The sequence below is a fragment of the Lethenteron reissneri genome, chromosome 24, assembly GCF_015708825.2.
Source record: "Lethenteron reissneri isolate LAM-NWPU_2019-01 chromosome 24, ASM1570882v1, whole genome shotgun sequence".
NCBI lineage: Eukaryota > Metazoa > Chordata > Hyperoartia > Petromyzontiformes > Petromyzontidae > Lethenteron > Lethenteron reissneri.
Window position 1 is genome coordinate 3,632,924 of NC_083802.1, and position 16,206 is coordinate 3,649,129.

At 42.4% G+C, this 16,206-nt stretch overlaps 1 protein-coding gene across 1 annotated transcript in view; it reads left to right on the top strand.

Moving 5' to 3' along the window:
- The window catches only part of LOC133346429 (immunoglobulin superfamily DCC subclass member 4-like), a 346,604-nt gene that overhangs the window by 35,858 nt on the left and 294,540 nt on the right, over nt 1-16,206 (top strand). The window contains exon 2 of the mRNA XM_061557994.1: nt 13,709-14,179. Coding sequence (XP_061413978.1) covers nt 13,709-14,179 — 471 coding nt within the window. The remainder of the gene's footprint in view (nt 1-13,708; nt 14,180-16,206) is intronic.

The following is a 16,206-nucleotide window of genomic DNA, read 5'->3' on the forward strand; positions in this document are numbered from 1 at the left end:
CTGACACACAAATAATGCTACACCCATGCATTCAGTCATGCTCACACACACGCAAAACTTGTGCACCGCGGCCCATATGTCACCCCCCCCCCAGGCCACCCGACATCCCGAGTGAGACACGGATTTTAGGAATAAAACACCATGTATGCATGCAGTGGTTGCGTATGCCTCGCTGTTTGCGTGGGGTGACACGGATTGAGACATTTTGCGTGCTCTGTGTCACATCGCTTCTCAATCTGCCCAACTCATGTTGATGCTTCGATTTGTTGTTTGTTATACAATTTTTTTCTCTCAACGCGTTGGCTATGCTCATATCTTTGCCCAGTACAGAATAATTCACGTTGTTATTGTTATTATTCTTATCTGGGAATTCCTCCCCCCCCCTCCACAAATTAAATGTTGTCCTTGACCATGGACCAGAGGAGTGTTCAATCTCGCGTCACCGTGGTTACTGCGGGTGCCAGTGGGGGAAGCGATGCCTCACTTTTTCGCTTTCCTGAACCTTGACAACCCTAAAATACATCCGTACGTACAAATATATCACAAAATACACACTGCACTACAGATCAAGGCCGTAATTCTAATATATATTGGGGGGATATTGAGGATATTTAAATATTGGGGAGGGGGGGTGACACATTCCCCCCAATATTAAAATATGCTCAAAATATCCCACCCAATATATTGATATAAAAATGTTTTTTTTAATAGAATAATTGCTATGCTACGACAGGCAACCACACACCGCCGTCAGAAATAATCATTAGCAGCTGTAATCATAATCATAACTAAACTTAACAAATTGCCATTATTACTATAACCGGTTCTAGTATTACGGTGTACTGCAGTTCTGAGTGTGGGTTGTTCACGTGGTGTTGGCGTACCCCCCCCAGCAGAAGCGGTTGCTCGACTACTGTGGGACGGTACAATCAATTCTAGATTTGAAGCTTTCGTGACTGCAATGATTCATATTCTTAGGTTTTTTCGGTAAAGTCACGTAGGTAAAAACATTAAAAAGTAAAATAAAATAAAAATCACGACGTTTCGGAGGCAACACAAGCTTCCGTCTTCAGGTGGTACCGTCACAGCCACGACAGCTGTATCAAGTAAATGAGAGATTGCAGGAGCTACCACTCCGTTTATATAATGGTTGGAGAAGGTGGTGGGGCAAGGGCCGCATACTTTTTATTAATATGGTAAGGTGAGGCTTAAGACTAAGAATAGACTGCATAACAAAGGCTGAGCCTTTGTTATGGAGAGGTGCGGTTTGTGACTCAACCTGTGACAGGGAGACTACCATGTTTAGTGGTGGTCTCCCTGTCACAGGTTGGTACAATCTATGTCAAACACTGTGCTGCCTCTCCATTTCATTCCTTTCAAATTTATTAAAAAGTGGAAAACTAGAATGTGATGTTAGTGTTACGTAGGCTATCTCATTGTCGAGTGGAAACAAACGTTTTTTGGTGAAAATGGGCCGATTTGCGATTGCTAATCAATTAACCATCACTAATGTTAGCTATCATAGCTAAGTAAGTTACTTGGAAAGTTAATTAGCCACACATTCACCCAGCGACCAACAGTGGCGCTCACGGGCGTATTCAACTAACGTTAATTTATTTATTACGTTATATTTGTCAGTAAGCTTGGACATATGTATGGTTATGGTTGTACTTGAATCCATAATCTCTTCCATTAAATACAATGAAACAAGAAAAGGTAAAAAAAGAAAAAACAGAGCAATGTAATACAATACACTATTAGACATTATTGTAAAAAAGTCCATCCCATGTGTTATTGAATTTTTTTTATATTTTAGGCAGAAAATGGCAGGAAATGAGTTTTCAAATTTAGATTTTCTTTTCTGGGGGGGGGGGGGGGGCTTGACCCCCTCGAAGATTTGGTCCCCCCCAATGTTGACTCCATGGCTACGGCCTTGCTACAGATGTCGCCATGGTGTAAGGAGTAGCACATTGGACTTGCAATTCAGAGCTTGTCGTTTTCATCTCATGGCGTGGCTGTGGAAGAAATGAGCAAGTTATTTTTATATACCCCACCTCTCTCCACCCAACAGTATTGTCGGCAGGGCTGGAAATGGGAAGAAATTACTGGGGGAACTCATGAATTACCTCCAGCCCCACTAGATCTAGACCGTACACTCGATCTGAGGAGGAGGAGGAGGAGTTTGGCTCCGTGTGTGGATCTCTGTGCGTGTCTGTGGGTCTGTCTCTTGTGTGTGTCTGTGGGTCTCTGTGCGTGTCTGTGGGTCTATGTGCGTGTCTGTGGGTCTCTGTGCGTGTCTGTGGGTCTCTGTGCATGTCAATCGGTATCTGTGTCTGTCTGTGGGTCTGTCTCTGTGCGTGTATGTGGGTCTCTGTGTGTTTTTGTGTATCCGTGCGTGTCTGTGGGTTTTGTGTCTGTGGGTATCTGCGCGTGGCTGTGGGTCTCTGTGCATCTTTGTCAGTATCTGTGTGTGTCTGTGGGTTTCTGTGCACATCTGTGGCAGGGACGTGCGGTCAGGGGAGGCAGAGCCTCACCTGTCATACTCCAATCAAAATAGCTGTTACGAAAAGTAAAAAAAAATATCAAATAAAATAAATATGAAGATGTTTCCACTGATCTGTGCTAAAATGTCATTTCTGTACGATTCCAATCATTTTTATAATGAAAATCGCCAAATTTGCGGAGCTCCGCTGCAAATACAGGGAGAGATGAGAGGTGAGGCAGCGACGAGCTCAGCCTCCCGTCTGATTGCGCAACCCCTCAGGAACTGGATGGAGCGCGGGCAATAAGCGCGTGCCTGTTACTATCTCAGTATGTCACCAATGTAATGTTTGTAGACCCCTTCATTACATGTCCTCGCATTCTATACTCCAGGTAACTTATTTCACGTATGTGTATAAAGATTTTTAGGCTCGCCGGTGTCGTCATGAAACTGCAATGAAAAAGCACCACGGGAGGCAGCTATCACATCTGCCTCACTGAGGGGGACGTGTCTAACACGCCCCCCTCCGTGAGACCACGCCCCCTCCGTGAGGCCACGCCCCCTCCGTGTGTGAATCTGGCTCTGACACGAGCCAGTGCCACCCCAGCTATTGACCTCACCGCACGTCACTGCTATGTGGGTCTCTTGTGTGTGTAAGCGGGTATATCTGCGAGTCAAATAAATAAGTAAATACAACTGATGAATCCTTGATTCCTTCTGGAACGCAATCGGATTGTATGTATGATCAACTTCCAAATGTTCACTTCCACCACGCCGTTCCGGGACATTCCGGCTCATTTCCACCACTGAGTTTTGGGAGCACCACGGTTAATCAATTTTGTCGATCGCGTGTGGTGGGGCAAAGTGTGGATTCTCCCACTTATCCCTAGACGTCTGACCAATGTGGAAGAGTAGGCCAAAATTCCCCTTCAAGGGTCTCTCTAGGGCTCCCTCTAGTGAAGGCCCTTCTGCCAGCAGTGGCATGAGCAAGCACGTGCATGGCTGCACCTTTTACTTTTACTTCAGATAATGTGCTGACCAATTTTTAACAGCAGCGTCTTTTTATTCAAACAAAGGTATGAGCACCGGACCATTTTGATTTGCCTGAGCCTCATCCGCATGGTGTGGCCCAGTAAACTCATAGAGTTGGAATGCCACAGGCTTTAAAGGCAAGTGGTGAATGTGACTTTGGGCCACAAGTAACAATCAACAGAGTAGCGTACAGCGAAATTGTTCAACATCATTACGCGCTGTGTCTAAAGATTGTGGGTTCTAAATAATTGTCCTTGCTAAAATATATTTTAATGGCATTGTTTGATAGATATTTACAACAGATGCCTTCTATGGTTTATTCCAAACACTATGCATGTATAGTACACAGACACGCACATCCAAACACACTTAGAACGATGGAAATCCTTGCAAAGCACACATTGGGCTGTTGTCATTGCTCCACACTCACCCCCAGATCTTCGCTACAACTCTTGCGAGCGTCCTGCTCTTTGTGCAGTGTTTAGAAGGGGCAAGCAGTTTGCTGGTAGGAGCAAAGTAACATTACACACGGGAGTGATGGTGTGTGATACCACCCTTAGACCATTACTTTACAGCAGGCCGCTTCGGTAATGCTTCACAAATGGCTGGACAGAGGCAGGAATAAAATTGTAAATTCCGTGCACGCTATTTCAGCATCAATTGGCTTGAAAATTGGACTGTCTTGCTGAATATAGCCGAATTTTCTATATTTTTTGTGCAAATAACAAAACTGTATTTGTGCTAAAGGGCCGTCCATAAATGACGTCACGGGATTTTGGAGGATTTTTGACCTCCCCCCCTCGTCACACGGCATCACAAAAAGTTAGAACCCCCCTCAAATGTGACGTCACAAAGCTCTGCCCCCCCCCCCAAAAACATATTTCCATTTTGAAAATAAAACATGCTTCAAATCGCTTTAAACTATTGTAATTGTAGTGCGTATTTAATTTGGCGCTGCACTCTGATGTTGTAGGAGAAAACATTTATTTAAAAGGAGGCGTTGGAAATCTTAAATTTAGCATAAAATTCACTTGCAAATATTCCACGTCTAACTAAAACTGCAGATGTTCAGAATATTATATTGAAATGATCTTATAATGATAAAATATTAAAAGTAATTATAACTATAAAAAAATACTTTAAACTTTGTAGTAGAACGAAGCAAAATGGAGAGTACAATTATAACAATCACATATTCATTTCACAGAATGAAAAGCCTTGGTAGAATCATTAGGATCAAAATGTTTAATAACAATCATTAAAACAATGTTCTAAATGTATACTTCTCCATTCTCCCATGGAGAAGCAAAATGCTCCTTCATGGAATAAATAAAAGGTGACCTTAGTAAATTTTAATAATCAAATAGTTAATAATGAAAATTAATCAAAATTAGTTTTGTTATAACAATTTTATATGTATTTAAAGTTTGCGCATTTTGATGTGACGTAACATTTCTCACCCCCCCCCCCCTCGTCACACATCGTCACAAATATCTAACCCCCCCCTCCAGGTGTGTGACGTCATTTATGGACGGCCCCTAATTTTGATGATAGCTACTTTGTGAAATTATATTCGTTCGTGTACCTTATTTTATACTCACATCAAGCTCAAAAGGTCTTCTTGCCACCACATGACACCATCACTTCCTTCTTCCAAAGTTTCACACTTGACACAACCTCTATCACAGCCTCTCCTTCTAAGTCACTGGGTGCCCATACCAATGCATCTCTCTAACCTACCCTGTTCATCCTGCACATGCACCTCATCTATTGCAACCTCCACCTCCTTACTCCATCTACGATGGTTACTCGTCATGTTCCATTCTGAACTTCCAATTTGCTTACCCAATTCTGCCGTGGAATTCCGAGCACAATTGTTTTACCATGTTACTTTGTCGGAGATGGCTTCATTTATTAAAGAACATGAGCTTCTTGTAGTGTTTTAAAGTTCAGCTCTCTGTCCTGTGCAGCATCAAGACCACACTCCTGCCTAGTGCATTCATCAACGCTAAAGTTCACTTATTTAACCTTACTCTGGCAAAGCTGCACTCACACAGAAAACAAAACCCACCCAACAACGTTCGTTAATAACAGTGCCCAAAAGATGAAATTAACATTGAGTCGGTGACCTTTTGAGCAACGGCACTTCTCTCTGCCATGCAATAGGGCCATTGCCTGGAACGTCACCTATTATATGTATATAGTCCTGTTTAATGACGGTGTTATTGATGCATGTGTTTACTTTCTGATAATGCAATGTATTTTTGACTTCTCACAAACCCCCTCTTTTTTGCACGAATAACTTAACGCACAAAGTCCTCTGCTACCCCCCCCCCTCCACATTCTCACATCTAAAGGTTGTGGAAGCATCTTTCATTATGAGTGTCATCAACTTCGTTTTAGGGAACTCACGCGAAGGCTTTAGTGTCTGCTAAAAAATCACCCCTCCCCCCCCCCCCAAAAAAAACTCCATAAAACCTCAGCTAAATATGAAGGGGTCTGACCAGAATCAATCCAGTGACATTCAATCAATTAAATCCAAGCGAATTGGTTACTCAGAATCCATTGCAAACATAAAATGTTCCAAAATGCTGCGATTTCTTCCCCCTAAAGCACTTTTAAGATGCGCTATGATTATCTCTGACAATCAGCATGTGGTAAAATATTCAATTTGCAGCCTACCACTTAAATCGGTATGGCTGGCCTGTTAAAAAAAAAACATCGACGCAATTTGGGTTCATTATAGTACCGGACTAACACTTAAAAATTGTCCATAGTTATATCTTGACTTAAAGCTTTGGTGACTGCAGGAATTCAAACTCTTTGGGTCTTTCGGTAAAGTCACGTAGATAGAAAAAAAAATAATATTATGTTTCTATTACGTAACTTTACCGAAAAACCCAAATAGTATGTCCATAGTCACGTTCAGATGTTGGTGTAAGCTACTGTAATCCCCCCTTCTCCCCCGTCTTTAAGATCAAATATAGGCCGGGAGAAAAGGGCGTCAGATTTCCTATTTTGTTTTAGCCGATTGCTTAGCGCCCTCTCTTGGGAGCTCCACATTTCTCTGTTAAAACATAACAAATATATATCGTTAATCACTACAATGTACACAACAAACAATTTACTTGATACAAATCTGCACCTAACTAGGTATTGACATAGGTGTGGAGGAGCTTTAAGCAATTTTGTAAAAATATTACAATTAAACTAGTAAACTATTTTAATTCGGCCAGGTAAGGCCCACTGAGCTATATAGCTATTTTTAAGAAGCGACTGGGCCACAAACGATAGCTCAACGAAGTGGCGTATCATGTGAAAATGTTTCGCAGTCAAATACTCTAAACGTATGTTGATCCTTAACGTGGAGGGAGAAATCAGAGCACCCGGAGAAAAATCCACACGGCCGCAGGGAGAATATGCAAACTCCAAATTTACAGGTGTCAGGGTCTGGATCGAACCCGCGACCTCCTGCATACTGGGCGAGGGAGACAATATCTCGCCACCACGGCGAGATGTCGTGTGCTACCCCAGTGCAGTGAACATTACTATACATACGGACGAACACCACTCATCCCATGCCGCTATCTCACTGTTATCGGTGGATCTTATTGATGAACAATCCAACTTGTACCTCGCACAGCATTCGCTTACTCTCACATATAGTGAACGACTCGGAGGCGCGAGGGACCACAGACAAGCGGGAGGGCAGGCACAATGCGAGCCGACGCCAATAATTGCCCAAGCTCCACGGTTCTTTGTATATTAAGGTGCTATCGGCCAATTAATGGGTGTTTACATGTTGGAGAACACCGGAGCACCCGGAAAAAATGCACGCATGTGAGGGGGAAACACTCTATCCCATACAGACAGAAACAAGTGGAGTTCACATTTTTGCTGTGGAGTCCACATTCTCCTGGTCAGCCAGGGTATGGCGCCTCAACACCCACAGGGAGTTTTAACAACATCTGTGAGATGCACCAACTCTCGCCTCCACAGTGCTGGATGACAGGCATGCGCCAACACCATCAGGTTGTTAGGCACGTGAAGAAGCAGGGATAAACTGACAGACTTTAGTCGCATTGTACATGGCACAGTTGTGGGTCACTCCTCTTGCCCAGACCTTTGTGTGAATAAAATGAAGCATTTAAAGCTCGTGTTTACCACCTCTAGGTGACAAATGATCTGGTGGTGGTCAGCAGCGGAACGAGCGTGGGGGCAGGGTTGCCTTGCTCGCCTCTGGTGGCCAAAGCTACTAGTTGGGACCACCTTGACAACCACCATGGGATTTGTTTTCAACAACAGTGTAAAAGAACAAAAACTTAGATAAAACACGGTTTCATTTATTTTTTATGAACATACTTAAATTTAGCAGTGGCTGCATTTTGCGAAGATGGGGCCCCCCTACAGCGTTAAATGTTCGAGACCGTGAGTGCAACGATGTGATTTTAGACAAGAGAAGCTGCGATGTATAGCCTAAGTACGACCGTGCGAGACAAATCAAATATTGGGGCTCTACCTGGCTGACTGCCGCACCCCCTGAGCAGATCATATAGTTACACCACTTGTGATGCTGCATTGGCAGTGGTGCACAAGCAGAATTAATACAACAGACTCGACACATTCATCAATAACACTGTGGCCTTAAAATAAAATAGATATGTATGGTAGGTGTCGTTTTGGGCAATGGCCCTTTTTTATAGCACATAAATAGAGAAGCCACAGTTAATAAGGGTTGGAGACTGCACTTAACACGCCCGTCAGGTGACGCTCGTCACTGTGAACGTCATTGTTTTTCATCAGTGTCACCTCCATCCCCGCAGGCACCACCACCACTACCACCACTGCCGCAGTCACCACCACCACACATTATTATTGCCAAATGCATCCTAGAAGTTGTCATTTTACGCATCAAAATTATTCCCATACCTTATCTTCAACAGTCGAAGTTGTAAGAAATGTTCAATATCAAACATAATGTTTGCATACCTCCTCTTAATTGTAAAATAATAACTGATAAGATGAAGATTTGTCTGTTATTTGTTCTTTACATTTGACACCATCTCATTCTGTGACCAGTTATTTATATGCACTATAGAAACAAATGTAGCGCAACAACAAAAGTCCAGTGAATTCGATTTTTTTTACATTTAGCAATCAGTTTAAAGACAATTTTAAGCCCGTCATAGCTACTATTGAATCGTTATCTGTGTCAAATCACAGGTAGCAAGATTAATTTAGCTAGCCATTCCTCACAACTATTAAACAAGGCCAACAGGAAAATGTGCCTGTAATCCATTTTACACGCCTCTTATCTACAAATCTGTAAAACTGGAAAAAGCAATCTGCAGGTAGCGTGATATATTATGCATTGGTTGAACCGCGTGGGTTAGTGAATTCACACGAAGATAATCACCAATACTGTAAAAGGAGTTCTGCCACACGATTAAACAGCTGTACTTGATGTACTTGCACACAAACGCGCGGGAGTAATAGTACAAAAAATAAATTAAGCAGACGTCAAAATGAAAAGTACTTTTTGTCAACTTGTTTTTGTCGCCGTCGTCGTTCACGACGTGTATTCGGGATGGAGCAATGGATCTCTCCGGTAATTTGATGAATCGTTGCGATTCAGGGCCGTGATTTGATTCAGGAATAAATATACATATACATTGCGCAAAAATGTATGTGCCTCCAGGAGACATAGGGCGCTATGTGCCCTTTGCACACAGCGTGTATGAATACAAATAAACATGGGTTCTTACACGATTTGATGTAGCGATGATACAAAGAATCGATATTTAATCAACGCGTCGTTTTTACCCGGTTTGTCAAGAAACCTTGTGCCATGTATCCGCATCAAATGCAATGCAGTAGGTTGCCGGTGCAGCGACAGTACTTGCGTCCATCACCAGTGTTGTTGCTTAGAAATATAATAGCACTCCGTTTATTCGGGGCGGAGCTGCAGCACAGGCTGGTAGACCGTTACACGACGCCGAGTTTCATCCTGAGTTTGATCCCAGCCACGACTACCATCAGTTGCGAGTAATATCTAATCCAGGGGTCGGGAACCTTTTTGACTGGGAGAGCCATAAAAGCCAAATATTTCTAATATATTTCATTGAGAGCCATATAGTATTTTTAACGTATAATAAATTAAATATGTCTTACTTTTAATGCGACTTCTGGTGCTATATGGTTTTGCTGATGGCCTTGTAGTCTGGTTCATACGTGGTGAGGTTGAGCTTCATGCAGGCGTGACCCGTGAAATTTATCTTCAAAACTAATTTCTGTTTACTTTAAAATGACACAGTATTATTAAACAATATCACAAGTATTTTAAAATCAGTTCCAAACTGATTTTTTTATTTTTTACTATTATTATTTTTTTCAACTCAAAATTGTCTGGGAGCCATATGCCGTCACTGGAAGAGCCATATATGGCTCGCGAGCCATAGGTTCCCGACCGCTGATCTAATCTAATCCTGCCCCACTCCCCCCGAACCTTTCACCGGCACGGCGAAGTATGGTTAAACAAGGGGCCGTCCATAAATGACGTCACGCGATTTTGGACGATTTTTTACCCCCCCCCCCCGCCATCGTCACACGGCGTCACAAAAAGTCAGACCCCCCCCCCCTCAAATATGACGTCACAAAGCTCTGCCGCCCCCCCCCCAAAATAAAACATGCTTCAAATCGCTTTAAACTATTGTCATTGTAGTGCGTATTTAATGTGCCGCTGAAACTCTGATGTTGTAGGAGAAAACATTTATGAAAAAGTCTGTTTAATTAAGTAGAACGTGTTGTCTATATTTATTTAAAGTTGCGCATTTTGATGTGACGTCACATTTCTTAAACCCCATCCCCCCTTGTCACACATCGTCACAAATGTCTGACCCCCCTAGGTGCGTGACGTCATTTGTAGACGGCCCCCAACCCCAATTGCTGAAATGGGTCGGGGACATCTCCACCCAGCGGCGCATTTACACAGGGCTGTAACTCACTTAAATAGATTCAGTCTGAAAGGGAAACCTTTCGATTTAAAGCTTTCGTGACTGCAGGGATTCATCCTCTTGGTTATTTCGGCAAAGTCACGTAGAAGGGAAGTAATAAAATAATAAAATAAAACACAATAAAATAATTCTCAGACGTTTCGGCCACAACGCAAGCAGCCGTCCTCAGGTGAAAACCAGGTCTGTCGGGGAGACAGCGTCTGCCCCCCAATTGTCATGACAGCCCCCCCCCCCCGATCCTGGCAGTTTTAGTCGTAGTCCACAAATTAAAAACTCAGGACTAGGTACGGAATGTAGGGGTAACTCATAAAATGGGTTTACTTCAGATTCATCACAAAGTATGATGTCACGGGAAATTATGTCACGTATTGTGCCAACTCTCATGGGGTGCATCATGGCATTGAGTCAAGTAGCTTTTGTAATTGCATTATGTAAATCATGTGCATGTTTTTTTAAATTGCCCATGAAAATGTGGAAATCCAAAATTCGACATTTTAAAATCATAAACCCATCCCTGATATCATCACAAAGAAACAAAGAGGTCGTGATAGTGGTTGTTTTGCCATTTTCACTTTTCTAACCTCATATACTCTTTCCCAGAATTCATTTTTGTAACTTCAGAGATCATGGTTCCCAGAAACGTGATATCACATAAATAAATATAATGCTTGTTCGGTCACATTAAACCAGAAATATAATAACAGTTTATACATTACGTGTCGTACAAATTTGAAAAATTGCCTGCCACCGCCTGCCACCAGCCTTGCTTTTATTGATTCTTGTACACATGAGCAGTAGCGCCAGACACAGCGCACAGTCAGCCAGACGGGGCTTTGATTGCATTACACATTTGTGAGCCCTTTTGGCAGTCAGTAATGAAGATCAAATTAAAGCGGCCACTAAAAGTGTTGTTTTCCAGGAACTTCATCTTTATCTCTGATTAGTTTTCTCGTGGTTCGTTTTTTTTAGTGGACAAGCGATAATGAATAATTGAGGGTTGAATAATGGGGTCAATAAACTTTGAACATTTACATTAGACATATTTTGTATAAAGCCATGAAGGAAATTAGGTTGAAGCTGAAATTCTGCTAAATTGATCATGTTGACAGACAGTTCTAAAACACCCACGTGATTCAACTCTAATTAATATGATTGAATACGCAGTCACTAACACACATTAAGGTATAGCACTAAAACTAAGCACAATTATCTGGATTTACGAGAACAGGAAGGTCTGAACAAGGTTGGGGCAGTGAAATGTGTGATTCTTTTTGAAAGTAGAGAAGGCAAGAATGCTCGTTAGCAAGCGTGAATAACAAAAATAAATCACCCTCACTGTATCATCAGTCTATCCACTGCTGGGATCAGACCTCACCATGCGGCCGCCGTTCCTCTTGCTCCTCCATTGTGCAATAACCCATTGCACTTCTGCACATGAAATTATATCATCCCTCCATCTCCTTGGTGGGTTGCTCTCACAGGTGCAGATTTGCCTTTGGTTGCCAGGCTATAATCAGTGTTGTCCGCTGGCCATCATCCATTATAACAATATGTCATTCCCAGGCTCGCTGTTCTTAATATCAAATTTGAGTGATGTCTCTGATTTAGATTTTTTGTATGAGGTTCATGTGGTTCCCTTCTTGTCCCAGTGTAATTTTGAGTATTCATCTTTTCACGATTCCTTCTCAGTGTCCATGTTTGAGCTTAACTATAATGATATGATTTGTCGAGTCAGTAAAACATAATGTTTCCAGGGGTCGTGTCGCCATATGTGAACATTCTCAATTCTTCTTGTAGCAAGATCCCAGTCACAGAATGCAACATGTTTCTCTGTGTCATGTGAGCCCTTGAGAAAGGACTTTGAATGTATGAATCTCATGCCTAGTGTGTGAAGCTGAAGAGCTTTGCAACCTTCTTTGCAACCAACAAAGTGCACGAAGTCGACAGTGTAATAGCCACGTGTCATGTACTCTTTCTAAAATACTCGGCTCCCGAGGCAAATAGAATGATGAGGGACATATGCTAGGCCAGCGTCGGATATAGAATGATAACAATGAAAGATGATAATATACTTGTAGAACGATCCAGCATGGGATATGGGAACTAGGCTGGCTTCACAGTACCAATAGACTATTGATCTATTTCAACATAAAACATCACAGATGCGAAGAGTGAGATGCTGAAAGGCTTCATTAAAACTACAGAAGTACCCATGCCATGCTTTGAAGACTATTGTCACAGAATTTAGATAAGTTTGTTCATATTACAACCTAGTTGCAGGGCAAATATAAAGTACAATGGCAGAAACAGAATTGCCCACAGGACCTGAATTAAACCTTTACGAGTTGAGATAAGCCACCGTAAAACAATGAAGAGAGTATATATTCTTGGTTCTTTCGGTAAAGTCACGTAGAAGGGAAAGCTTTCAATCAAAATGAAGAGAGTGTTAATTTAGCAGATGATTGTGTTGTTTGACTACGTGCAAAATATTGACTTTGATGGAGTGGTCACGCAGTGTGGATGATTCGTAGGGTTGCATTGGTCAAGAATTGTCAATTTCTCATTGCTATACGTTATCAAGTTTCTGTCAAATCAAGTAACAGTATATCCGTGATCAAGTCAGCACAGTATTGGGGTGGTGCTCATCTCAATTTGCGGCCTTGAGCCAGTGGCAGAATATCCCGTCCGTATGGTCACCATTGAAGTATTTGAACCAATTTCATCCTGTGTATTACTTACGATGAGGTGGAGCTGTGTTTGCAGGCATTATAAACCAGGCCACATGTGGATTGCCAGCCACCGGGAAATAATTGGCAAGTGATATGGAACAGGGCCTGGGGCACCTGCATCACCAACCCGTCACTAATCAGCGGGGGGAAGTTTGGTCCAACAAACCCCACGACCGACGAGGCATGGGCAGGCATTTATCCAGCAGTGGATTGACGAAGTGCTGTAATAGAAATGTTTAATTGTGACGATGTTTTATGTTGACAAACGTTCTTGTGGTTCGGTTGATGCTATATTATGTATATGTGTGTGTTGTGTATATAAATACGGCTTAACGGTTTGAGATAATTTTCCACATTTAGTTACACAAATTGCACACACAGCTCATTGATATATTGTTAAGCACAACGTGAACATTAACCGCGATGCATTGGTCTTGCGTTGTTTGTTCCAGAGTCTGTGGTGGCGTTGCCGGTGGCAGCGCACGACCTCCACTGCGGCCCTGGACCCACGGACGTGTTCGTGGTGCCAGGGCGGCCGGTGCTGCTCGATTGCCCAGCCATCCGATCAAGATTGGGCCCAGGACTTGGTTCTGGTCATCCTGGGCAAGGCTTCTTGGGCGGCGGTGGTGTGTTTGGTCACCGTGGTGGCATTGTGGGTGGCAGGAGAGGCCCAGTTAACATCAGCAATGGTGGAGAACAGCCCCTCAACGTGACATGGCGCAAAAACGGCATGCCCCTGCTCCTCTCGGAGACCCTCAATGTTTCGTCACGCTGGACACTGTTACCCAACGGATCTATATTTCTGTCCCAAGCCCAGGATTATGAACATGGTGGCGAAAACTCAGACAAGGGAGAATATGTGTGCGTCGCTCACAGACAAGAAGGTACTCTGGTCAGCCGCAAAATACAACTGGATTTCGCAGGTGAGGCACTTCACACCCTGTATGGGAAACCTCTGCATGTGTAAATTACGAATCATCGGAGGGCTGCATCTTCCTACACTTGTCTTGATGGGTTGTGTAAGAAATACATTTACATATTTTATGTTGAGAAACAGATATGTGAAAGCGACATATTGTCTGCTTATTCATTTTGACGAAGAGTATGCCGATTGACTTACCAACAGATGAGAATCCATTATACAATGTATTGTCCCGAGAATATGTGATTAGTGTCAAACGTAAAGAATTGCTTTGGCATTAAATTGGCATTAGGAAACCAGACTTAACAATACCCCTGCTAGGTAATTTGCACTGTGTCGTAACAGAAAGATATATAATAGGATATTAAGCTCTGGCCATTAGATTCAGTTTAGTTTTGCTTTGAAGGACCATTGCCCAAAGCTTAATTCTTTAAAGTTTACAAACAACACATAGCTTGTACAAACCTTGGTGAGATGTTCATAAACGCTTCAGTGGCATAATCAAAATAGCTCATGAACATGTTCTTATTATGTTAAGATTATACATGTGAGCAAAGCACGCACATTTACATAATTACGTTAGGCAGTGCACAATACGTGTAAGCATTCATTAAATGGTAGATTTCCTCCAGCATAATTTTCTTACGCATGCAACCAAGTAAAATATGAAGGAAGAAGAACACTATTTCGTCCTCGTGAATTATGTAACGTTTCCCAACGTGTGTGTTGTCCTTACAAGTGTTTAATGGGCAATAATAGTGGCCACTCTCATGCCAGGCGTGCCGGAAGCAGTACTCCCAGAGGCCACTATGAGACATGGGGCTCAAATTGCCCCTGTACCATAAAGGGCACGGGCAACCCTTTGTTCAATCGGAACAGTTTTCGATATGATGCATTTGTTACTATAGATATTTATTTTAAACCAGGTAAGGCCCACTGAGCTAAAGAGCTCTTTTTCAGAAGCCACCTGACCACAAATGATAGCTCAACGAAGTCGCTTATCATGTGGAGATGTATAGCATCCAAATACTCTAAACGCATGTTGATTCTAAATGTGGAGGGAAAAACCGGAAGAACCAGAAAATATACACGATCATGGGGAGAAGATGCAAACTCGAAATATACAGGCATCAGGGTTGGATCGAACCCACGACCTGCTGTATACCAGACAACGTAGTTAACATCTCACCACCGTGGGACCCAAATAGCAGCACAACGTTATACTGAAATTTCATTCATTTTGGATCATCTACACATTTCCTTACAAGTTACAAAATGATAAGCAAATTTTATAAGATTATATTGAGGAAAACTAAATGGTCTTACAAATGTGTAGGTTTTAACTGGTGGGTGTTGTGTGTATTTGGCGAGACTTGTATTTTGTAAAATGTTACTTTCAACGTGGAACCACATTTTTAGCAAACATTTTTGCCACGTCTGTCGTTTTTTAATAAAAGGGAAGAGTGGAGGGAGGGGGAGAACCAAAAAGAGGCAAGCTGACATGACACGTCAGTGATATAAATAGAGAAACGTTGGGATGCAATATGAATAAGAATATCAGGTCTAATACAACAACAACACCGTGAACCCCCACAACCATGAACATATTATCTGACACCCGAGCGTAATGAGCAGACATTGACATTTAGAATCAACACACGTTTAGAATATTTGGCTCCTATAAATTTCCCACACGATAAGCCACTTTGTTGAGCTATCATTTGTGGCCAGGTCGCTTCTGAAAAAGAGCTATGTAGCTCAGTGGGTCTTACCTGGTAAAGTAAAAACATTAGTAGTATCCTATTTACTATAGTGAATAGCCTGGCATTGCCACCTAACCCCATGTAGCATAATTATTAAAAGGGGGATTCCACGCCTGCATGAACATATCCACCTCCTGTCCCATTATAGAGCCAAGTGTGTTCCAGATCAGTTGCATTGTACATCTTGCAAAGCCGCGTGTGCAAGGTCAGCATCCAACCATCGATCCATTCCTTCAGGTTTGACAACCTCACGGTGGCATCATAA